This window comes from Sesamum indicum, linkage group LG9, assembly GCF_026168435.1.
Source record: "Sesamum indicum cultivar Baizhima isolate 11 linkage group LG9, ASM2616843v1, whole genome shotgun sequence".
Lineage (NCBI taxonomy): Eukaryota > Viridiplantae > Streptophyta > Magnoliopsida > Lamiales > Pedaliaceae > Sesamum > Sesamum indicum.
The window spans coordinates 9095260-9120713 of record NC_142665.1 but is presented as its reverse complement, the minus strand read 5'-3'; the positions used below and the strand labels follow the sequence as shown (position 1 = coordinate 9120713).

Here is a 25454-nt window from a genome sequence, read left to right as displayed (position 1 = left end):
AGATCATCTTATAAGTTCCGACATTTTATTTATCAAAACCCGTCAAAGCTTATGTCTAAAGTAAGATTCAACCCATTAAGTTTTTAAAACGTCTTATAAACTTAGAAGGTGTTTCATGTTTGAAACTTACGAAAAATATTGGAGTTTAAAATAAGCTTTTGAAGTGTTTGAATATAATAAGAATATACAACAAATAAGTTGTTAATAATTTTGTAATTACTAGCTAGATTCACGTGCGTTGTATGTGCAGAACTAACATTTGCTTTATTTTCTTAAAAAAATAGTTATAAAAAGTATAAAATATTTTACAAACTTTGAATTCTTTTGTAAAATATAATATAATATTAATTATTTATTGAAGTACTAATATAATAATTATTATGGTTTATAAATAATTGAAATTTATTAAGTTTATTCTTTTTATCAAATGTCCTATAAAGTTTCATGGCAAAATTTTTGAGTTTTTTGTTGATTCTATTATCTTTCTGTATATCTCTTGACTTTTGTTTGTTTTCGTATTATTAAACCAATTATTTTCCCACCATTATTGAGATATATAATTCTAGTTTTGATTTTTTACAAAAAAATTTAAGAAAAATATTTTTTTTAATGTGTAGGTTGTAATAAATTATATATGGATCTTGCTATATGATAAGGGAAGTTATATAATTACCAAAATACCCCTATATTTTTCAGCACCTTTTCATGACTGCACGCGTGGGGCCCAATGTGTAGGTACAACAGCGGCGGCAGCAGGCTTTTATAGAGGATGATGTGGCTCGCTTTCATTGGGGCCACGTGTCGCATACATAGAGGGTACCGTACAATTATAAATAGCCTCATTTATGATTATTCAAATACGTTTTCACCACTTCATTTTACCGCCATATTTGTGATCTCACTCGATCTCATCACCATATTTTCGACCCCACTTTTCTAACTTAAGCATCGGAGAGCCATCGCCGAGGGCTACTCGGCTAGTCTCACGTTGCTTTGTTCTCAGGATCCACTACAGGTAGTTCGAAAGAGGTATTTAGCAACCTAAGAATAGCGATCCGACCCAGCGATCCAACCCGGAGATCCTGATTTCGCGCGATCTATATCACTATAAAACCTATTATCTTTTTTCTGGGCCAATTACTTGTCGTTTAGCAGCAAAATTCATGTTACAGTCTATATATTTGAAGATAATTTAATGACACATTAAACTAAAGTTCAAAAAGTTAATATTATCTTAATTCAATATATTCAAGTAATTGACATTAAATAAATAAAAATAATTTTTGTTCCGGTCTTTTACTCAATTTAATTCATTTATTTAGCTAGAATTCTTTTATAATCAAATCAAACTATTATTTAAATATGATGAGGGTAATTTACAAAAGATCAAAATACCCCTATTTTTTTATAGGAATTTGCAATAATGGATAGGATCCGCGCATGAAGGCGCGGGTCGGATCACTCGACCCAACCCGCCTGACCCAGACCAATAGATCCGCCCGCTTTGATAGTCGTTGGATCACCTGACACCAGAACGCTCAAATGATGCCACGTGGCACCTTACCATGTGGTACCGTAAACTACAAATACCAGCATTTATAAATATTTACGGAAGTGTATTTATCATTTTTTTTTATCTTGCTCACTCTCCACTGATCGCTTTCGACCCCACTTTCTAATTTAAGTATCGGATGGCCTTAGTTAGGGGCTACCCAGCAAACCTAATGTGTGTTCTGTTCTCAAAATCCACTAGTTGGAAACTCAAAGAGGGAATCAGCCAACCGATCTCAGGGTACCAGATTTAGTGACCTGCATCAAAATATGAACAAATAATTAACAATTTATTTATCATTATCATGACTGTTTTAAAATCCAAACTCTTGAAGAAAAAATCTTAACATTAAAAAATACAAATCTAATTTTAAACATCTTTAAGATGATTATTAACTAAATAAATTTATCCGATCTTTGCAAATTGTAAATACGCACCCTGATATTATAGTTGTGATTACAATTTTACTAAATACTTAGGAACAAAATTTTACAAACCGACCCCTAATATAAGTAAATTAGCATTCTGCCAAGGAATGTACTTATAATTTTGCAAGTGGTCGAAATTGCGTAGTCAAATCAATTTCGAAGGTCATCGACGTAAATGACAGAATATATTTGTATGATCAGAGCTAATTCCAAAGATTTTCGATGTAAGTGGATGAAAATATTTACATAATTAGATTTAATTTCAAAAGTTGTCGATGTAAGTGGCATAAAATATCTGTGTAATCAGATCTAATTTCAAAGATCATCGATGTAATAGACAAAATAATATTTACGTAATCAAATTAAATTTTAAAAGTTGGCGATGTAATTTACCCCGGGGTATAATTACTACTCCCATTATAAACACTCAGTACCAGCTACAACAAGAAGAGCAATTTAATGATTTCCGCACACTGTCAAAGAGCAGCAGAGACAAAGAGACAACAGGAATTTTATCTCCTCCACAGATCAAACTGCACAGCTTTTATCAACATTTCACTGGTCACACAGTTGGGAAAATCACATTCATTGCCATAAATCCCACATTAACTGTTCATAAGTAGGTACAATAAAAGTTGCAAGCAGACGACAGCTAATGCAATGAAGCCTTTTCATGTTGTCATTTCTTGGACATTTTTGAAGATGTCTTCTTCCTCGGAATGCATTTCCCTTTCACCCCTCTCTCTTTTTCCACTTCCTCCTCAGCTGCTTCTGCTACCCCATTCATGGCGCTCCTGATCAAGGATAAAACTAGTGTATGATCATATTAAATTTAAAAAATTACCTTAGCATGTCCCGAGGATCGATATCCTTAATTATAGTAAAATTATCTCATGTCGGCGGTGCCGACGATTGTTCTGACATAAGATATATAATAATATTCAGCAACCCACAAAACATCATGATTTCGGCATTTTTTTCATTCTATCACGTCTTTTTTGTACAAAAAACTAACATAAAACATCTTAATCGTAATATATTTTCATTGTATGACGTCTTTTTGTATAATAAAAAATATTATAAGATATCTTCATTCAAACGCACTTTCACTATGTCACGTCTTTTTGTGAAAAAACGTATTACATAACTTATTAATTCAACCGTACTTTCATTTCTTACACAAAGGCAATATAATAACAAAACTCACATAGAAATACTAGAAATCGAATACTGAGAATGACAACAAAACCAATTAGGGTAGATTTTGTAGTAAAATCATAAGAAAATTTTAACTCAAATTTATTTGACTGGACCTAAATCGATTATACGGTAAGTAAATACACTTGTCGTGTAATTGGTGTATAATTTAGGGAGAATGATTAATAACATAGAAAGTGCATTCACTTACTCTGTAATTAATATAGTTCGATCAAAATCATAATGGACGACTATTCATCAACTACTTTATGAGGCAGTTCACAAGATTACAAATGCATCCTTTGACGAAAAAAAGTGTAAAAAGTTCGTAATTACTGGACGTAATGATAATATTGGATTCAGCTCCACAATCCAACGTATGATGAGACTAAGAACCAAAGTTGACCTAATACATAGAAAACTACTGTGTCATATGATTGTGGTTGGAAGCTCCAAGTCTTGTGAACCTAAAGCCTAGAAAGGAGAGAAAATCAAAACTCAATTTTGTTGTGCACATACCAAATGGGCCCCACTAAAAAATGCAAATTTGCTTCTTGCCAAAAGCTAAAGAACAAGCCCATTTCTTGATGTTTTATCATCTCTGTTATGATCTTTTTGGTTTTTCCTTTGTCTTTTTTCCACAGCAGAACAACACCTGACAAACTATTTGAGTTGACTTCAGTTCAACTTAATCATTTGACATCATCTTCATGTCCCTCTCATTTTTTTTCTTGTTAGTCTTATGATTCTTGTCCTTTTTTTTTTATGGGAAACAGCTGCTCCTTTGGTCTAAATTAGGTGTTAGTACCTTTTTTTTTTTTTATGAAGTATAATATATTTATCGTGTGATTAAATTCTTATATAGAACTCTGATCAAGTGACTTACCATGATGTACAAGAATAAGAAACTAAACATGTCCAAATCCAGGAGGAATTTGTAAGAAAGGATTGCATGATGAGTACTCACCTTTCTTCATTATGGGAAGATGATCTCTTCAGTCCAGCCTCAACCTGACTTCTTTCTGTGGCTACGCCCTCCACGATACTCCCACTGAAATACTCCTTTTCCTCTGCCTGCAAGTTGCCGAACCGCGGATTCTCAGACATGCAGCCTATTATCATCTCATCGGCCTCCTCCACCGCCACCTTTGCTGCCGCCTTGCAAACAACCCGTTTATGGATGTCGCCGCTGCCACCACCGTTGCTCTTCCTAGCCGCCACGCACGGCGGCAAAGCCTGCTTCACAACTGGTGGGGCCACAGTTTTCCTGAACGACACCGAGCCACCACATGCAATCAGGCTGAGGAGCATAGAGTTTCTGCTCAGCAATGTCTCACTCCCCACTGGATCACCGTCTTCAAATCGCTTAGACGTGTTATTATTATTGTTGCTATTTTGAATTGCACTGTTGTTCACCTTGTCGGAGACGGCAGACGACGTGGTGGAACCGGACGAGAATGAGTTGGTGTCAGGGGAAAGCTGAGCAGCAGGGACATTCTTTCTTGCATCCTCTTGTTGTTGCTTAAACTCTTCGATTTCATCAGTGGAGACACCCCGCGAGCACCGAGAGTGTGGGGTCGTGCTGCTTGTGCAGCTCCTTTTCTCTTCATATTCTTCCTCTTCCTCATCTTCTTCCGCATTTCCTCCATCATCGTCACCACGACGATCATACCTCGTATTGGCCATGACATCGGGCTCCGTCCGTTGTTTCGATCCTAACGACTTGCGTTTGGGCTGGAAGTCTGAGTCTTGGCCAGCATATCCAACTTGAAGATGGTGCAGTTTCTCTAAAGTCCATAGTTTCAAGAATGAAACCTCAGTACAGTGCAATTTTGGTCTATTCAAGACATTCTAGGAAGACAAAACAAGAAATTACCTGTGCAGCCCTCAATGAGTTCAGATCCTTTGAGTACATATTCAGCTCCTTCTGATGGATAAATCACATCATTTTCTACCAAATCATTCCACACATACCCATTCTTGTAGCTCCTAACACCATCACCCACCAATTAATACATGTAAGCATGTATCCTTCATGCTATTTGTGACTTCATAACCACACAACTCTGACTCTAGCACAGTCACTACCATTCATGTATATGAATAATTCCGAGATTCCAAAACTAACCAAGAACAACAACACTCTTTTGGTGACCGAGGAATTCCCATCTCCCCACATATGAAATACAATATATTTACATTTCCATATTAAAAAACATAGCCACACAGCTTACTCTTTGTTGAAGAAAATTTTTGGTGATTCACAACAGTCGGAATCTTGCCAACTAACAATTACGACCATCCATGTATGAAATTGAGTCCTTATGATTTAAGGACTTGGGAACTCACCAAGAACAATCCTTTCCGTGAAATGAGAAATTCCCTTTAACGAAAAGGAATATATTTATATATTTTCCATACTAAAAAGTAGCCAAACAACCCCATCAAAATCTTTGTCTGAAAAATTCTTGGTGATTCTTGAAACTTTGAGTCTGCGTTTAACACAATGACTACCCTCCATGTATGCAATCTATGCGCAAGTCCGAACAACCAAGAGCTCCAAAATCACCAAAAAAATCCAAATATGAAAACTATTTAATTCAAATTTCCACACTAGAAAGCGAATTAAACCACATGAAAACATCGCGCCCACACACAGACATAGTACCTTTTGCAAGACCAGGAGTAAAGTGAGGGCATGCCTTTGCCCCTGAGCACTGTAAGCCGGTCCATAACATCTGCAGCAAGAAACAACCACGAGTAGCTTTCAATATTATATCTCATGTTACTACAAAATCGGCTACCAACGTCTGTCTGATACGCGCATTTACCAACAAAAAAAAAAACCAATAACATGTAATATACCTTTGAGACGAAGTTGTTGATGAGCAAGATGAGTGACTTCCATGTAATGAGGGTGCTGGAGATGTCCGTTTCTTGAGAGGTAATAGACAACCTGAACTTTCTTGAAGGTGGGCTGCCGCATAATTCTTGTTTGGACACACACTCCTCTGCCCCTCTTCTCATGATCAGGACTGCTCATTTCTCTACAAACCCTCCTCCTCTCTCGGACAACCTCCATCTCCATCTCTCTGATTAATGATTATCCTTCAACTTTGAAATTATTAATCTTGAAGAGGTTTACACACACAACACACAGTGGCGTAAAGTGTACTCTTTTTTCATCTCAGTCCCACTCCCTCACACGGGCAAACAGAAGAGATATGGATGGAGACAAGGCAAAGAAAGAGAGAATGCCTCGATCACTGCATCTACAGAAAATTCTTTCTCCTTCTAGGGAGAGATACGGTAGGAATATATATGTGTGAGGTCAAGCTCTCTTTTCTTGGGAAAAAAATTGTAGCACGAGAAAAAAAAATTTAAGTTTGAATTGATATGGATTTGGAAATAGGGATTTGAAATCTTAGATAATAAATTGGGTAAATTTATATGAGTACTCAGTTCAAATATATGAACATCTTTTTGTTTTTTTATAAAATTATAGTTACATATTTTGAGGGGTGGTATCTAATGTTTTTGAAAGATATTTTTGTAAATTTTTTCATCTGAATATAGGATCGCCCGAAAAAATATAATTTTTCGATACGATTGATTACTATAGGAAAAATAAAAAAGAAATTATATCTGATAAAAATCATCCACAGTTTTGTAACGGCTATTAGACGTTGTTTCTGCAAATGTAACTAAAGCACTAGTCATGGCTAAAATTATGACAAATATTTTGGCTATGACTAAAATAATGACGAATATTGATCGTGGTAAAAATTTAAACTTTTGTATTAGTTTTATTTAACCGTGGTTAATAATATTGATTTATCATGGATTTTAAACCGTGATCATTTATAGTACAGTGAAAACTCAATTTTTTGTATTGGATAGTTGTAATTAGCACCTAATTTGAAGGGGCATATTGTAATTTTGGAATGTTCGAGTATTTGTATCTAACAATTGGGGAATGTAATTTACCCTAATATGAGACTAATATATTAATTTATATATTTTATTCTTATTTATAGTATATTTTAAAATGTAAATCTTTTTTTATTATATACACATAGAAACGAAACGTGACAACAACTAATATATATAAAAAAAGAAAGCCAAACCTGTTTAAATCATATTTTACAAAATATTAGATAATTTTTTTCAAAAAAGAAAAAATTGTTGCAAAATCATTTAAAATCATCTACTTAAAAATTCAACTTTCAAATTCGAATCATTCCATTCAAATATAACCTAAAATTAAGAAAATTTAAAACACTCATAGTTTTAAATGTGTCTTTATATGATATAATATCTGTAGTAACCGGTTTATTTTTTATTAATTAAAAATTAATTTTATATATATATTGCATTTTATTTCATATGTTATATATGTATGAAGAAGATTTTAAGTTGACCCATCAACAAAATCTATACTTTTATATAATTAAAAAGTATTATATATATTGGTATCTTTAATTTATTGATATGTCAATGTTTATTTTTAATATTTAATTGATTTGGTTTTTTCTTTTGTCAACTTTTTATTTTTACCTCATTTTTTAACTTTTCATTTTCTATTTTCTCAATTTCTACATCTCTTTTTCTTCTCTCAAAAATATTTTCTTATTTCTTATACTTATAAAATGTTTTATTAATCAAATTAATATATTTTTAAAATAATAATATTTTTTTAAAAAAATTAACTTAATTGTGCAATAACATGTAAGTGTGCAACATATACTCATATATATATATATATATAATTAGACTTCCTAAAATATTATAAAATAAATATTTAATTCTAACAATAATCTTGGAAGACACAAAAAATATAGGTTAAATTGAATCAATCAAATTTCTCCATCGCATCTACCTAACTTACAGATTTACGTATATACGTGTGATTTTGGGGAATTTATTAAAAAAATTTAGTAAAGTAGGGTAAAATTGAAGGTGTTAGAAAAGTAAGTGGCACCGCGGTGCCACAATTTTTTATTTAAAAAAAACAAATTATTTGTGTCACCGCAGTTGCAAACCGCGGTGACATTGTTTTTAAAAAAAAAAAATTTAATGTGTCACCGCAGTGATAAATTTTTTTTTAAAAAAAAATTTATTTTACGACGAATTGCTGTCAACTTCTCGTTAAAATTTATTATAAATAGTATTATTAATTAATTAAATAGAATTTAATAAAATTATAACTATTTTAAAAATTGAACAAACAAATACTTGATGAAATTGAGCAAGATTGGTCTTGTTGGAATTGTCTGGACGACAGAATTCGGGCGGCTATGGTCTTAATCTGTGATTCGTCCTGACGGTGGAGAAATGGCAGCAAACAGTTTCAGCGCGAATTTTCGGCGGAAAAACTTCAAATTTTCATATCTTAACAAATATTTAATAAAATTGAACTAGGTTGGTCTCGTTAGAACCGTTAGGTCGAGGCGAGTCAGTGGCAGTGGTTCGTGATCGTGGGTCGCTCCGGTGGCGGCGAATCGACGGCCGAAAGGTGCGGTGTTCGTGCTAAAAATTCATTATTTACGATTGATAAAACTTGAAATTGTTTATGGAGAAATGTTCGTCTCATCAAGGGGAGTCGAACAGTATATTTGATGGTTGACAACTCGCCATAATGGTGCTGAAATTTTAACGAGAAGTTGACAACAATTCGTCGTGAAATAAATTTTTTTTTTAAAAAAAAAAATTGTCACCGCGGTAACACATTAAATTTTTTTTTTTTTAAAAAATAAATTCACCGCGGTTGGCAACTGCGGTGACACAAAGAATTTGTTTTTTTCAAATAAAAAATTGTGGCACCGCGGTGCCACGTACTTTTCTAACACCTTCAATTTCACCCTACTTTATTAATTTTTTTTTGACATTTTTTTAATAAATTCCCCTGTGATTTTGTTTCATTTTATTTATTCTGCGAATTGATTACAAATATATAATAAATTTTAATAATTAATGATCAATATATATTAATCAATGAGGTTTTTACTTCTGTTAGTTAGAGGTTTCATGATTTTAAATGGTATGAATTTAAATTCACTATATATAAAGCATAATAGGTATTGTATACTATAATAATAGATCTTGTCTAGATTATTCCTTTATCTAATATTGTTTATCTAATCTGAAAGTATTATCCGAAAGTTTAGAGACAAAAGAACTTAGTGTTCTTGAGAATCTCTGTGATATCCTCAGTGGTTGGTTTAATCTCCTTAGTGTTTGGTTATGTGTGAACGATCCTAATATTTTTCTTGGTGAAAAATCGGAGCAATCGGGAGATTGGTTGCCGGCCTTTTGTGGCCGTGTCTTGCCTCTCGGGATTTCGGGCTCCTTGAGCCGAATCTGCTGTATTCTTTATTTCTACTGTATTATTATTTCATTTGTTGATTTTTCATTCTGTAAATCTGGTTGTATTATTTAAGGGTTCAAAACTCATAAATCTGTAATAGTTAATTAGGGTTCTTGAGCTTCCATTGAAGGGTGAATACCCAACAATATTGAATGTTGTAAACATAGTAAGTATTGTATACTGTAATAATAGGTCTTGTCTAGATTTTTTTTTTCTATTATTGTTGATGAAGGTATGATTGTTGCAAAAAAATAATAATACTCAATATATATTACCAATAATGTCTTAGCTCAATAGTTAAGATTAAGGTCCCAAGAACAAGTTTCAGGTAATATCCATCAATTAACAATATCAAATATGTATAATTAATCAATAACTACTAGGAGTAATTATATTTGCACTCCTTAATCTATGATCTATTTATACAACTCATCCCTATTTTCTGCATAATTACAGAAGCCATCTCTGACAGCAAAAAAAGAGGAGTAGTTTGTGTAACATTGTTGACGTTCGTAGGGGGTGTAAGGGTGGTTTGTGTAAATAATGTTGACATTTCTGACTGATGTAAATGTAATTTTCTAAAATATATGAGTGATTTGTTTAAATAGACCATAGGTCAAGGGGTGTAGATGTAATCATATCTAATTACTATTATATTAGACCAACAGCTATTATTAAAACAGATCAACACCCGCTATAATGTCTATAGTTACCTCTCCAAAATGAAAAAAATAAAAAAATTGATATATGTCAATTAGTATTATAAAAATTATATAATTAATCAATAACTATTATTACATTAGATCAACAACTATTATTAAAGCAGATCAACACCCACCATTATGTCCAGAATTACCACTTTAAAAAAATCAATAAACGTAAATTAACAATGTTAAATATATATAACTAACTGATAACTATGATTATATTAGATCAATCATTATTATTATTATTATTATAATATATAAACACCCACAGATTAATGGGACTCAATTTATGACCAATAATGAGATTTCAGTTTCGCCAATTAAATGGGAGTGAATTTTGATTAGGATAAAATACACTTTGCCCCTTAAACTATTTTTGATATAACATTTACCCCTAAACTAACAAATATAACATTTACCCTCTACAACTAAATATTTGAAATATATTGCCCTTATATTAAATATATTTAGTTCAAATGATTCTTTTTTTTAATAATTTTTCATTTTAAGTTTAACTAAAATTTTCTTGATAGAAAAAATATGTTTTAATTATAATAAAATAAAATAAAATTAGTAAGTTAAATAGTTAAAAATGAGTAATTACATAATGGTTTTTTGAATTTATTTTGTTTCAAAAATATAATAAAATACATTTATTCATTTTTTCTAAAAATGTTTAACTTTTAGCCAAGCATATATTTAGTTAAATTTTCTTTCAAAAGCATATATGTGTTGTTCGTTATGTTATATATATATATTGTGTATCTATTATATATATATTAACTTATTTAAAATTTTGACTTATGAACTCTTTTAATTGAAAAATAAGATAATAAAATATATTAAAAAAATATAATTATTTCAAGCATAAAAGACATTTTTATCCAACCAAAAAAATAAATTTACATACATTAAAAAAATATTAAATTTATTAATTTAAAAATAAATATTACATAAAAAATAGTTGACCGGGCAAACTGTAGTTTACCCTTTTGATCAATACCAAGTTGAATGTATTGTTTGTTGGGTGGGTCTGACTTTAAAAGTTATATGGGAGAAAGCAAACAAGCAAGCAGATGTGGTTGCAAGAAATTTAAGACACAGCTTTTGAGCCCCTGAGCTATTAGTACTGTTGCTGTTGTAGCTTTTCACAGAATCTAGGACATCAAAAAGGTACTGATGGATGGATGATCTGCTCCTGCAAACCTACTTCCACCCTCACAATAAATTCACACGATTATGTAGAAAATTACAATTTACGGCCTAAAAAAATAAGAAAAATATTATTTTAGTCTGCTAAATATGATTAATTTTAATTTTAATCTGATAATTATGTCCATTTTTGTTTAGGTCCAATAAACTTACGAAATTGCTTACTTTTAGTCCTTTGGCAGATTTTCGGATAATTTTACCCATATGAGTGTATATGGACTAAAACTGACTTTCAAAAGTTGCATAGGGGTAAAATTGTTCGAAAATCTGTCAGAAAACTAAAAGTAAGCAATTTCGTAAGTTACTGGATCTAAACAAAAATAGATATAGTTCTCGGACTAAAATTAAAATTAGGCATACTTAGCGGACTAAAATAATACTTTTCCCAAAAAAATATAAGGCAGTTTATAATATTAGTCTCGTATTTTTTTAAATAGTTAATATTCATCCCACCCTTTAGAAAAATATTGTGAAGTTAATTTCGTCGTTGTAAATATTAGTCCCACATTTTAAAAAATATCGCAAAGTTAGTCCCGAATATTGCAAATTTTTTACAATGGGATTAATTTTATAATGTTTTCTTGAAATATGGGACTATGAGTGCAATTTCAAAAAAATATGAGATTAATATTACAAATTATTCTGTATTTTAGGACCAAAATTGCAATTTTCGAGGATTTTATTACACTTTTGCCTTTTGTTGTCGTCAACTCAACTAGATCTCCCTTTTACACCCCCCCCCCCCCCACTACTACTTTGTTTTGGTTAATGTTGGAACTGCACAAGACTTCTTTGTTGGGGCACTGCAGATGAGTTATCCTATTCATGTCCCCTCTTTCTTTCTCCACTTCTTTATATAACTTGCAGCCATCCTTTTCTTTTTTCTTTTTAATAAGATCAATATGTTAAGATATTAAAAATTAGTTAGTAATTTTTAGGGTTGAATACACTTTTTTCCTTTTCTTTTTTTTTTTTTTTTGCATTTAACGTATACGCGTTATGAGTACACTAGAAAATATGGTTTTATTTGTTAAGTACTATAGTTGAAAGCAAAAAATTGTTGGGGCTACTAATTAACCACGGCCGCGCAACAACTATTAGTTGTTTCTGCTAGCAAGTACAACACATTTGTTACAGCTAAAAATTGTAACAAATAGTTTGGCCATAAGTAAAATCATGATAAATGTTGATTAATCATCGTCAAAATTTAAGTTTTCGCGTCGATTTTGTCTGACCATAGTAAATATTGTTGATTTATAGCACAGGGAATAATCAATTTTTTTCTTTAGTGGTATAAAATCTTCTTCCAAATAAAAAAAAATGGTATAAACTTTGTATACGTGATGCGTATATGTTAAATACATCAGAAGATGCAACATGATTTGAAATAAAAAAATTCAATCATTATGTACTCCTTAAACTATTCGATGTTTCATTTTCCTCCTTAATTTGATGGTGAAAGCTTTCTTCAACTTACGATGATCCGCACCGAGATCGATGATGATCGAGCGACCTCGATCAGATAGTTTTGACCTTCGACAATGATTTGTTATATTCACAATCCTCGATTTTTGTAGTAGTATGAGTGGGTTTGCACAGATCGTTGGGTTTGCTCGACTGGCTCCCAACTGAAATGCTCTAATACCTAAGTCATCGTTGAGTTTTAGGTAAACATGCTAGACTCACAATAATTAATGCACGTCTTATTGGGTCAATCAGTATTTTACTAGGGTCTAATATTTTGGACCGTAGAGATCCACATATTAGCTCTGGAGCCTTCGTATGGGAAAAGTGTCAGCAACTAGTGTTTCAGGTCGAGTTGGCCCCCTTCGGAGCAAAAAAATTCGCTCAAATCTTCGTCTTTTTAGATAATTTGAACCTTTTTCAGGGATATATAGGTCTTTTAAGGAGTTTTTACCGATTGAACCAATTCGATGATATTAATAGTTTTGTATGATCTGTAAATTTATATTGTAAGTGTACAAATATTACTATATATATAACCAAAATATCCTTTGTTTTTAATTGCAAAAAAAAATATTAATAATTAATTGATGGGAATATATAAGTTGAATATTTATACAATATTTTTTTTTTTGGAAAAAGGATTTATATATAATATTTTAGGGCAGAATTTTCTTAAGAATTATGAACATTGTACAAATTTATCTCAATGCAGATTTCTCATTTGAAATGGTCCGATATTTTATTTTATCAATAAATTAATAGTCCGATTTTATTTTAAAATTTATAGAAATATACACTACAAACAAAAAATGAATTATTCCCTATATTTTAATCACCACAGTTTAAAAATTATGATAAATCAATACTATCCATCATAATCAAACAAAAACAACCAATATAAATATTAAATTTTAACCACAATTAATAAATATTTTTCACAGTTTTAATTATAAACAAAATATTTATTGTGGTTAATCTTTTGACTTCACTTGTAGAAATAATGACTAAAAAGCCGTTGTGTTGTTGTAATTAAAATATTATTTATCACTATAAAGCCATTACCAAAAATAATATTTTTTCGCGTGGTATGAGATAACTTGTGGATTTATGTTTTTGCATTTTGCGAGACAAAATAAAACACACTCAATATTTATTTTTGTATTTTTACACTTTATCTGTGTTTTATTTTTTGACTTTCTATATATAATATATATACACATTTATATATATATAATATAAAACAGATATGATTTGACAATAAACAGTGATTTTTATCTCCAAAAAATAAAACAATAAATATAAAATATTTGTATATATACATATTTATATAAAATATATATAAAAAATATATTATTTGACAATGAACAGTGATTTTTGTATTCCAAACTCCAGCATCAAACCTACACCACTTATTTTAAAATACTTTTAAATTACCCCAAAACACAAATCGAAACATATCATATATTTTCAACACACACTTACTTATCTCTATTTTTCTCTCTCTATTTTTAAAATACAAAACAAAACACTTAAAATACAAATCCGAACATAAGGATAAATTTTTGTGGGCAGTAATTCAATTCCTTCCGGCCAAATTAATTCTCCATGTCTAAAAAATGTAAGAAATTAATGACAAGTCTGCTAATGACTGGGAACTGCACCAACCACCAAGTCAATTTTTGGTAGGGGCCCTCCACAACCTTGCACATCATACATTAGCTTGATTAATTTTGCATTTAATTGTAATAGAAAATAATAATTCTTCTTTCTTTTTTTTTTCTTTTTTATAATTACACTCGTATCCCATGATATTTATTATAATTATATGTAATTATAATTTAAAAAATTATATTTAGTATCCGAACATTTGTTTTCGTCCAAAAAATGGATCCATCTATTAATAAAATTCACAGGATTTGTTGTCGGTAAAAAAATTAAATGAAAAATAATATTTATCCCCTGATTGACTTATAAATTTATTGTAGGTCAAACATTAAATTTTTTTTTCTGACCAAACTACCTTGATAAGAGTGAAGAAATCGATTGACGTGCGGCAAAATAATAATAAGTCAATGGAGGGTAAATTTGAACTCTTATTCAATTTTTTTTTACTGATATCAATATATTTTGTCAATTTTGACTAACGATTGAATTTATTTGTTGGACAGCACAAACGCCAGTGGTACTAAGTATAATTTCTCAAACCACAAAGAGGTTTATGTATAATTATATCAAATTTCGTGAGAGGGCGATGTAACTTTGTCTCTCTTTATTTTTTTTGGAACAAAACCAAATTAAAATTTATAATCAATATGAAGTTTAAAACAACCTAATGGGGGAGGGGTCCATTTGATGTAGTGATATATCTTATCGGTAAGGTGCTTTATGGTAGTGGTAATGCGTGAAAAACCAAGAATTTTTTCTTATATGAGATATTCATTGGGTTAAATGCAATTTATCTTCTGTAATACGTGAAATGAATAAATAAATCTCTGTGAAAAAAAAATTAGTAAATTATACCTCTGTATTTTGAAAAATGAAGCAAATTACGCTCTTATCAATGGTTTAAATGGGAGGTAATTTGCTTTAGTTTCTAAAATACAGAGAGTAATTTGCTATTTTATTTTTCACAAAATTTTTTCTTTTGCTTATTTCTCGTAGGAAAAATATTATTTTAGTCCACTAAGTATGCTTAATTTTAATTTTAGTCTGATAACTATGTCAATTTTTGTTTAGGTCTAGTAAATTGCTTACTTTTAGTCCTCTGGCAGATTTTCGGACAATTTTAACCCTATGAGTGCATATAGACTAAAACTGCCTTTCAAAAGTTGCATAGGGGTAAAATTATCCGAAAATCTGCCAGAGGACTAAAAGTAAGCAATTTCGTAAGTTACTGGATCTAAACAAAAATGGACATAGTTATCAAACTAAAATTAAAATTAGGCATACTTAGCGGACTAAAATAATACTTTTCCCTTTCTAGTATCATAGGGGTAAATTGCATTTTTTTCAATATTCATTGATAGGCAAAAATCTGAAAAGGGGTTCATTCCATATGTACCAAAATGAATGAATATTGTGCTTTAGTCTATTGGGTAAGATAATGATGTTGGTATTATGAGGACAGCTTGGAAATGAGCTACCAACATGATCAAATTTTTGGCATTTAAACAAAATATGATTTATATCTTCTTCTTCTTCTTCTTTTGACAAAGTAAGCAGACAGGACTATGTATTTTTTGTCTAAGGAAAAGGAAGCTAGCAGTAGGTAAAGCATGCCTTGCAATTAACCAGATAAAAAATTTGACTCTGGAAAGTGTTTTAAGATCCCAAATCAGCTTCCATGGGAGATGAGGCACATTTTCAAGTTTGTTCTGAAAAATTCTAGTCTAATGTTAAAATAATTTTGAGTAAATCAAGATAAATAATGCATATCATCTAAGTATATAGAATTAAAAATGGCTGGTATGTAGGGGTTATATAACTTGACGTCCTAAGATCTTGATGGCCTCCCTCCGTGTAGGTACTACGGCTCAACCCCCCCCCCCTCCCCAAATAAAACCCAAGAAGGCCACAACCGGTGTCTTTTAGTGTGAGCACGTTCACACGAAAATTAGATTTTGGCAAATTGTCAAATTGACTCAATAAGAATGTAAAAGGCAGAAAAAAGAGTGAGTTGTTGTGACTACCTAGACCCCTAGTACATCCTATTTCTAGTGTTAGAATAGGACATCTAACACCCAAATTAATATAGAAATAATGACCATTAGTGGGATGTTACAAAATTAAAAAGGATATTACACAATTCGACTTTCAAAATTGAAAGTTAAATATTATTTTGAAGATTTTAAATTTAAAATTGTAACAATCCTCCACAGGTTTGAAATTTTTGAAATAATATATTAGAAAATATAATAAGACAACTGAATATTATGTAATAGGTGCAGGAGCCTTCCGGGATTGAGCCTATACTTAGTGTTCGACGATTTTCATTTGAGGAAGTCATAACGAACTACCCCTTGAATTAGGTCCCTTTGCCAAATTTCAATACGTCATACACACAATATTGGCATCAATCTTGTTCAAAGTGGGTTAGCATTGTTAACAATGTAGGCCAATTAATTTTGCACCCAATTAATAAATAACAAGTGTCAAATAATATATTTATTATCGGTTATAATATTTCTATTTATATTTTGAAATTTACTAAATTAATTTTAAGTGTAAATAATTAATTTAATTGATTATTAATATATATCTAGTCATGAAATTAATGGTTGACAAGTGTCAAAACGAAGGGTTTCGGCCAATCAAATCATGCTTCGCAGTCAAAGATTCTAACCAATCTGACAACGCCACATGGAGCAACTGCATATACGCTCCAATCAAGTTAAGATAAATATTTGTGATATTTATCTCTTTAAAATATATAAATATCAAATAGATAAATCAAGTTGACCAATCATATCATTCCAAATATATGATTATTTATCTTTTTAATTAAATTATAAAGAGATAATATAAAAGGTGTTTAAATACATCACAACTCTACCTCTTTGACACCTTTACCTCAATCAACACGCTCAGAGATAGAGAATGGAGAGCAAAGCAAGGGAAGAAGGCCAAATAATCATCTCTACGAAGTTTTTCGAGTTCAAGAATATTTTAAAGCGTTAAAGATAGAGATCGATCTTTCGTCAAAGGTGCGCTACAAATTATAGCATTTAATTCAGGATTACAAGCGCTAAGCCTCGAATTAACATTATAAATATATCCAAATATATTTTCAAGAAGATTCGAGTGGCAAATTCACTTGCAAATCCTCAAATTTCAAGTCAAGACTATAATGTTTAATTCGAAATTACAGACATGAGCCCTCAAACTAACGCTATAGAAATTCAAATTCAAGTCCAAAGAAAATCTACGTGAATATTATTCTTTGATCCAACTACTTTTGAAGAGAAATATCAAGGAATAGAATAGAGATTGTACTCACTTTGATATTTAAATTCAGATAATTTTATGTGATAATTTATTGGTGTTTTGATTTTTCAAACACGATAAATTAGCGCTCACAAATTTTGGCACGTCCAGTGGGGCCTTCATATCCTTCATCTCTTCAATTCATCAAGATTTGGAGCACTTAATAGATACTCAAGAAAAGTTGTGAAGTCGATGAACTCTAAACTCACCGTGCCAAAATCTTCGAGCTCTAGTACCAAGAGTATTGGTGTTACTACGAGGAGCATGTCGAAGAAACTCGAAGAATCTTCTCAGATGACTCTTCTCAATAAGTACGTCCAGAATGATTTAGGCTTACCTAGCCATGCAAGTGAAGATGATGAAAATAAATCTCCTTTGTTTTCTCTTCGCTCCATGTCTAGCTATTCCTTCACAACAAAACGTGGCTCTGGTTATGATGACGAATGCTACAACTATAGAAGAGCAGCTTGTAAGCCTGACAAGAGGAGTTACAAAGCATGACCAAGAGCAAGATTCTCAAATTTCTAGATTGATTAACAAGACCGATAATGTCGACATAAGCCATATCATGTGGAAACAAGTTGAGGCTCATGATGAAGTAGAGCATCCACGAAGCAACATTATACTGAGAAGGATAAGTCTGCAAAAGAATTTCAAAATTAACTGATTCCCGTGGACCAACTGAAAGAATCCATCGGGAGAACCATCAGAAGCAAAATTGAAGGAAGCTCAAGGTCATCCCTTGCTTACTCCAAGCCCTACACTCAAAGGATTGACAACTTAAAGATGCAAATGGGCTATCAACACCAAAACTGCAATAATTTGATGGGAAGGGCAATCCTAAGAAGCATGTGGCTCACTTTGTCGAAATGTTCAATAATGCTGGAACATATGGGGATCATTTAGTCAAGCAGTTCGTCCGATCACTAAACGGTAATGTATTTAACTGGTATATTAACTTAGAGGCTGACTTAATTGATGGATGGGAAAAGCTAGAGCAAGAACTCCTCAATTGTTTCTATAGCACTCGTCAAATTGTCAGCATGATTGAGCTCATGAATTCTCACCAATGGAAAGAAGAACCAGTCACCGATTATATCAATAGGTGGAGGAATCTGAGCCTTAATTGCAAACATCGATTATTTAAAAATTCTGCCATTGAGATGTGCATTCAAGAGATGCATTGGGCCTTCAGTATATTCTCCACGAAATCCTACCCAAATCCTTCAAAGAATTAATCACTCGAGTGCATTATATGGATTTGAGTATGATAAGGAGTGGAGTTGAAGGATTACCTATTCAGGAGTTTCGCAAGACCAAGGAGAAACAAGAAATAAAGAAAGGGGGAAAACCCTTTTCAAAAGCTCCTAGCAAGGAATTAATGGCTGTGAATGTAGCACCATTCAAGTTCAAAAGCACTGCAAAATACAACGTTGTCCTAAAAAATAATGCTCCTTACAAGAAACCACAAACAAAACTAACTTTGAAGGAAATGCAAGCCAGACAATATCCATTCCTTGATTCCAATGTCTCCGAAATATTTATGATTTATTGGAGGCTAATCTTATCGATCTGTCAGAAATGAAACGACCTAAGGAAGCCAAACTGATGGATAATACAAAATATTGCAAATACAATCACTTAGTTGCACATGTGATATAAGATTGTTTCGTGTTCAATGATAAAGTTATGCAACTGGCTCACCAAGGTAGAATCACTCATAAGGAAGATACTGCCGCAACAAATGTTATACAATCAAGTGTGGATATTTTCATGGTAGCAAGGATTCATGCAACACCACGCATGGGGATAATACTGCAATCAATGAGGGTGAAAATCCCTCTGATGCTAATGACTGTATGTCCACAATTAGTTTTACTCATGAAGATTTGCTTCTTGGGTCTAAGCCTCATAATTGTCCTTTATTCATTGTTGGATATGTACATGAACAAAAAGTAAATAGAATATTGGTCGATGGAAGGTCTGTAGTTAATATCTTACTTATGCGAATTTTTAAAGGATTGGGAATCCCAATAAATGAACTCTCAAACAGTTGCCTTATGATCTAAGGTTTTAAATAAGGAGGACAAAGGGTTGTTGGCATTATAAGGATGCAATTAATTATGGAAGACATGGTTCGACTGCATTATTTCATGTTATAGACGCCAAAACTTCTTATAACATGCTCCTCACTCATCCATGGTTACACAAAAATGTCGTAGTTCTATCTACATGGCATCAATGTTTCAAATATTGCCATGATGGTATAGTGAAATAAGTGCTCAGTAACAACAAACCTTTTATTGAAGCTGAGTCACACTTTGCCGATGCTAAAAACTATATCAAGCATGCTAAGAAAGAAAAAGAGGTTCTGCCCTCCGAAGAGACAAAGTCATATGGTAATGAAAATGTAAGAAAGAATGATTCATCCACTATTCAAGTCCAATTATCAAAGGATCTGACTTTACCATTAACTTAGATCAACGTGAAGCAACCGTCTAAGTCACCACTCTAGGGATTTGTGCCCTCAACCCAAGAAGAAGAAGGAGGACATGAGACGTTGGTCGTAGATGGAAAAGGATTTGATCATAAAGCCTTCAAATTTCTTATTAAAGTTGGATATAACCCAAAAGAAAACCTAAGCCTTGGGAAACTTCCACCTGATGCTACCAGCAAAAAGGTCCATGGACTCAATGCTACCTTGATAATGCTAAAAGAAAAAAAGACATGCAATTCAAGATTCTCGAGTAAGTCTGGACTTTACTCCTCCTAAGCCTATCTGCATCGCCATAAAGAAGGTCAACAACAATAATGTTGCAGAAGAGTTTTTTCCAATTGAAGATGACAAGAGGGAAGAAAATTCGAGAGAATCTGTCTTCAATAGACTTGGCCTCCATAGAAGAATGGTGCGTGGAACAACCAACAAATAATCTTTCTTCGATAGATTGGGTCCATGTAAAAGAGTGGTGTATAAAAATAAATGCATGATTAAGGTGGCCGCACGTTCAAAGGAAAACACCAAGTTTTCTAATACACAAAAACTTAGAAGTTTGATCCCTCATAGAGTAAGGTGCCAGACAACTTTAATTATATCGTGTGCCAGAGTCTTGAAGGTTAAAGCACAAATCATGATCTTCACACAAGTACAATCTGACGATGAGGATGATAGGAAAACTGTTGCATCGTCTAATTATATCAGCAATGTTGATGAAGAATACTTTTCCCAAGCCTACCACATCACCTTAATTGAAGATGGTGAGGTTGAATCAGAAGACGCCGAAGACGCTCCTATAGAACTGGAGGAGGGTGTTAAAGCCACCGTCAATGAATTGAAAGAAGTTAATGTAGGTGACACTGAAGACCCTAGGTCAATTTACACAAGTGCCTCACTAATCCCGAAAGATGAGGAAACTTATATTGCACTAATCCATGAATTTAAAGATGTGTTTGCATCGTCCTACAAAGAAATGCTCGGGTTAGACCCAAAAGTAGTTGTGCAACACCTATAAGTAAAGAAAGGAACTTGTCCTGTCAAATAAAGGCACCGTAGATTTCGACTTGAGTTAATCCCATTGGTTGAAAGCAAAGTGAACAAACTCGTCGAAGTCGATTTCATTTGATATGTCAAATTCGAATATGTGTTAACTTTAGGGACTTGAATAACGCATGTCCTAAATATGACTTCCCATTACCAATTGTTGAACTACTGCAGACGCTACTACGGGTCACAAAGCTTTATCTTTCATGGATGGATCATCCGAATACAACCAAATACGTATGACACCAGTAGCTCAAGAATTGATGGAATTTCGTACTCTAGAAGGTATATATTGCTATAAAGTCATGCCTTTTCAGCTAAAGAATACTGATGCCACACATCAAAGGGCTATGCCAAGGATCTTCGATGACAGGCTTCACAAGAATGTCAAATGCTACGTTGATGACTTGGTTGTGAAATCAAAGAAGTGAGGCGATCATTTTCATGTCTTGAGAAAGGTTTTTGAATGGTTTGAGGAGATACCAACTAAAAATGAACCCTTCTAAATATGCCTCGGAGTTACATCTGAAAAATTTCTTGGGTTCATTGTTTGCTAGCGGGGTATAGAAATCCAAGATTGATACTATTTTGAGGAATGCCAGAACCTCGAAACATCCACGAGCCTAAAAGCTTGCAAGGAAAACTAGCGTACCTTCAGAGATTCATTTATAATCTAGCAGGCCATTGTCAACCATTCAGTCGCCGGATGAAAAAGGATGTACCATTTGAATGGGACAGAGCTTGTGGCAGAGTGTTTAAAAGTTTAAAGTCTTACTTAATGAAGCATCTCGTGTTGTTCCTAGGCGCCCTTTAATTCTTTATGTTGCTCTCAAGAGCGCTCTATAGGAATCTTATTGCTCAAAGAAATGATGAAGGAAAGGAGAATGCATTAAACTATTTGAGTAAAATGGTGACACCAAATGAGCTCAAATATTCACCTATTGAATAATTGTGTTTGGAATTCATCTTTGCAATCAAAAAGTTGAGGCACTATTTCAATCTCACAGTGTCCATCTCGTCTCAAAGGCTAACCATTTGAAGTATGTCATGATGAAACTAGTATTTAGGATAGGCTTGCAAGATAGTACCTCCAACTGCAGTAATTTGAGATCACATACGTTCCCCAACAAGCTGTGAAAGGGCAAGTTCTAGCAGACTTTCTAGTTGATCATCCCATGCTTGTCAAGTGGGAGTTATCCGATGACTTACATGATGAAGAGGTCCTTGTGATTGAAGTTAAACCTCCTTGGAAGATGTACTTCAATGGAGCCTCTCATAAAGAACGAGTCGGTGCTGGAGTTGTCTTTATTACATCAGAAGGAGAAGTACTGCCTTACTCCTTTACGCTAGATAAATTTATTCATACAATGTTGTGGAATATGAAGCTCTAATCTTTGGGTTAGAAATGACTATCGACGAAAAGCAACTACATCTCAAGGTGTATGGAGATTCTTAGTTAGCGGTAAATAAACTCCTTGGTCTCTACGAAGTCAAAAAACCTAAGTTGCTTCCATATCATAACTACTCAAAAAGGCTGATGGGATGATCAGGAGATGCAAAGCTGGAGTATCTACCAAGAAAAAATAATAAACAAGTTGATGCATTCCGAAACTTGTCTCAACACTTTTAATGACCGATAAAGAAGCACGATACAAATACGTAAAAGTTATGTTATACCATCAATCTTTTAGTGATGATGAGAATGACACGTCCCAAGAAGAAGAAAATCACGTCATAAAGGTTTTTGAAGTTGAGGACGAAGATTGGCGACATCTACTTGTCGACCATTTGAAACACGGGAAGCTACCTAAAGGCAATAGACGATCATTTGATGAAATTTTTCAATGCTGTCTAAGTGATGATGAAAAAATCAAGCTATAAAAAAAACACATTCTGGAATTTGCAGTGCTCACCAATCAGGACCAAAGCTACACTTCTGCATAAAGAGGATGGGTTATTATTGGCCTACTATAGTTGAAGATTGCATCGACTATTCAAGAAGATGTCAAGCTTGTTAATTCCACGCCAATCTGATCCACCAGCCACCTGAGCAGTTGCATCCTACCATTGCCTCATCACCCTTTGATGCTTGGGGTTCAAATGTTGTTAGGCCTATAACAAAGTCCGCTGGTGGTCACTTGTATATTTTGGCTCCAACAGATTATTTCTCTAAATGAGCTAAAGAGGTACCTCTTAAAGAAGTAAAAAAATAGAATGTTGTTGATTTTATCCACACCAATATCATCTAACATTATGGTATGTCTAGGTATATCATCACCAATAATGGGAAGCCCTTTTGCAATAGCTTGATAGACAAGTTGTGTCAAAAGTTTGACTGTAAATGAAGAAACTCTTCTATGTATTATATTGCTACACATGAACTTGCTAAAACTTTCAACAAAACTTTGTGTAGCCTATAAAGTGGTGGTCAAGTCAAAGCGAGATTGGCACGAGAGGATTGGAGAAGCTCTATGGGCATATAGAACTACTGTTAAACGCCTACTCAAGCAACTCCCTATGCACTAGGCTATGGACTAAAAACAGTCCTTGCACTTGAGCATCAAATCCCATCATTGAGGATAGCAATACAAGGACTTACATATGAAGAAAATGGTAGAATACGACTTGAAGAATTGGAAGCTCTCGGTGAGAAGAGATTAGAAGCACAACAAAGGCTCAAGTGTTACCAAGTTCGATTGTCTATGGCGTTCAATAAGAAGTGTGCCTGCGTTCTTTCAAAGTTGGTGGTTTAGTATTCGCAGTGAGGAGGCCTATAATCATACCGCATCGGATGGGAAACAAATTCTTGCTAAAATCTGATGGTCCTATGTTGTAAAAGAAGTCTACACAAATGGTGCGTATAACTTGCTCACTAAAGACGACTTGAGAATAGACCCAATAAATGGAAAGTTCTTGAAACGATACTACGCTTAAGCAAACAAAAAAAAAAATAAAAGATGAAAAAATGAAAAAGGAAAACTCCTGGTCCCCATTAGTATAAACTGTGAATGACCCTCTCTTTTTCAAATAAATATTTTGTACTTTAAACTTTGTAATGACTAGATCCTCTTGATGAGGTATGTAGGCAGCTTAGACATTTCAAAATTTAGCCATAACATATAAAATGCCCTTATTTCTCGTATGAAGTTGTTAACATAGGAGAAATAAGGACACTCAAAGATTGCAAGATAAAAAAAAATATATTATGTAATCTCAATCGAAACATGGGGGCAAAGCAAAAATAAAAAAATAATAGAATTCAATAAGAGATAAAATCCTAAACAAATCTCAAACAAAAAGACTCAAACTCTTCAAGTCTTCCTTGAGGACTTCCAAATTTGGTCTTGAAGACTCCAAATCCTCAACTATTGCATCATTTAGAGGGGTGGTATTCTCAAGTGTTGCAATGTCCTTGATCTCATGAACTTTGGTTTGAGCATTGTGGCTAAGTTGCTTTTGTCCCTTCATAGTAGCACACAAACTTGTTTTTTGTTCCTTAAGGTTCACAATCTCCTTCGCAATACGCTCTAACTTGGCCATAGTAGATTGGACTTTAGAAGCCTCTTCGCTCGCTTTAACTTGAGCATCTTAGAGACGATATTAGCTTCCTTTAATTGTTGCTCGAGAAGACTTCTGGACTACTTCTTAGAAGATAAGGATCTTGCTTCGTCATAAGCAGCAGCTTATGCAAAAAATACATTCATCAGTCTCTGTTGCTTTTAAAGGTGCAAGCTCTTTCTTTTGCCTTTTTCAGTAATGATCCTTGTTGCTACTGTTTCCATCCTCCAAATTATGCAAGGAACCTTTTCTTTACTTGCCTCTACAATTTCAGCTTGAGGGTTACACTTGGCCACAATAGAAGGAACAAATACATGTGGAAGATTGTTCTCATAACTATCAACTTGCTTGTTCTCATACTTTTTACATTTGAGTGTAATCTTAGTTGACTTTGGTTAATAAAGCATGCATTCTTGTCATCAAGAAAAGTCCCATGGACTTTAGC

At 32.9% G+C, this 25454-nt stretch overlaps 1 protein-coding gene across 1 annotated transcript; it reads right to left on the bottom strand.

Moving 5' to 3' along the window:
- Positions 1 to 2471: 2471 nt before the first annotated feature.
- Positions 2472 to 6513, bottom strand: LOC105171180 (UPSTREAM OF FLC protein (DUF966)). Its single transcript, XM_011092208.3, has 5 exons — positions 6043 to 6513; positions 5846 to 5915; positions 5054 to 5166; positions 4145 to 4964; positions 2472 to 2774 (listed from the first exon to the last, which is right to left on the bottom strand). The coding sequence occupies exons 1-5, from the start codon at positions 6263 to 6265 to the stop codon at positions 2660 to 2662; spliced, it is 1341 nt and encodes a 446-aa protein (XP_011090510.1). The 5' UTR covers positions 6266 to 6513; the 3' UTR covers positions 2472 to 2659.
- Positions 6514 to 25454: the final 18941 nt, after the last annotated feature.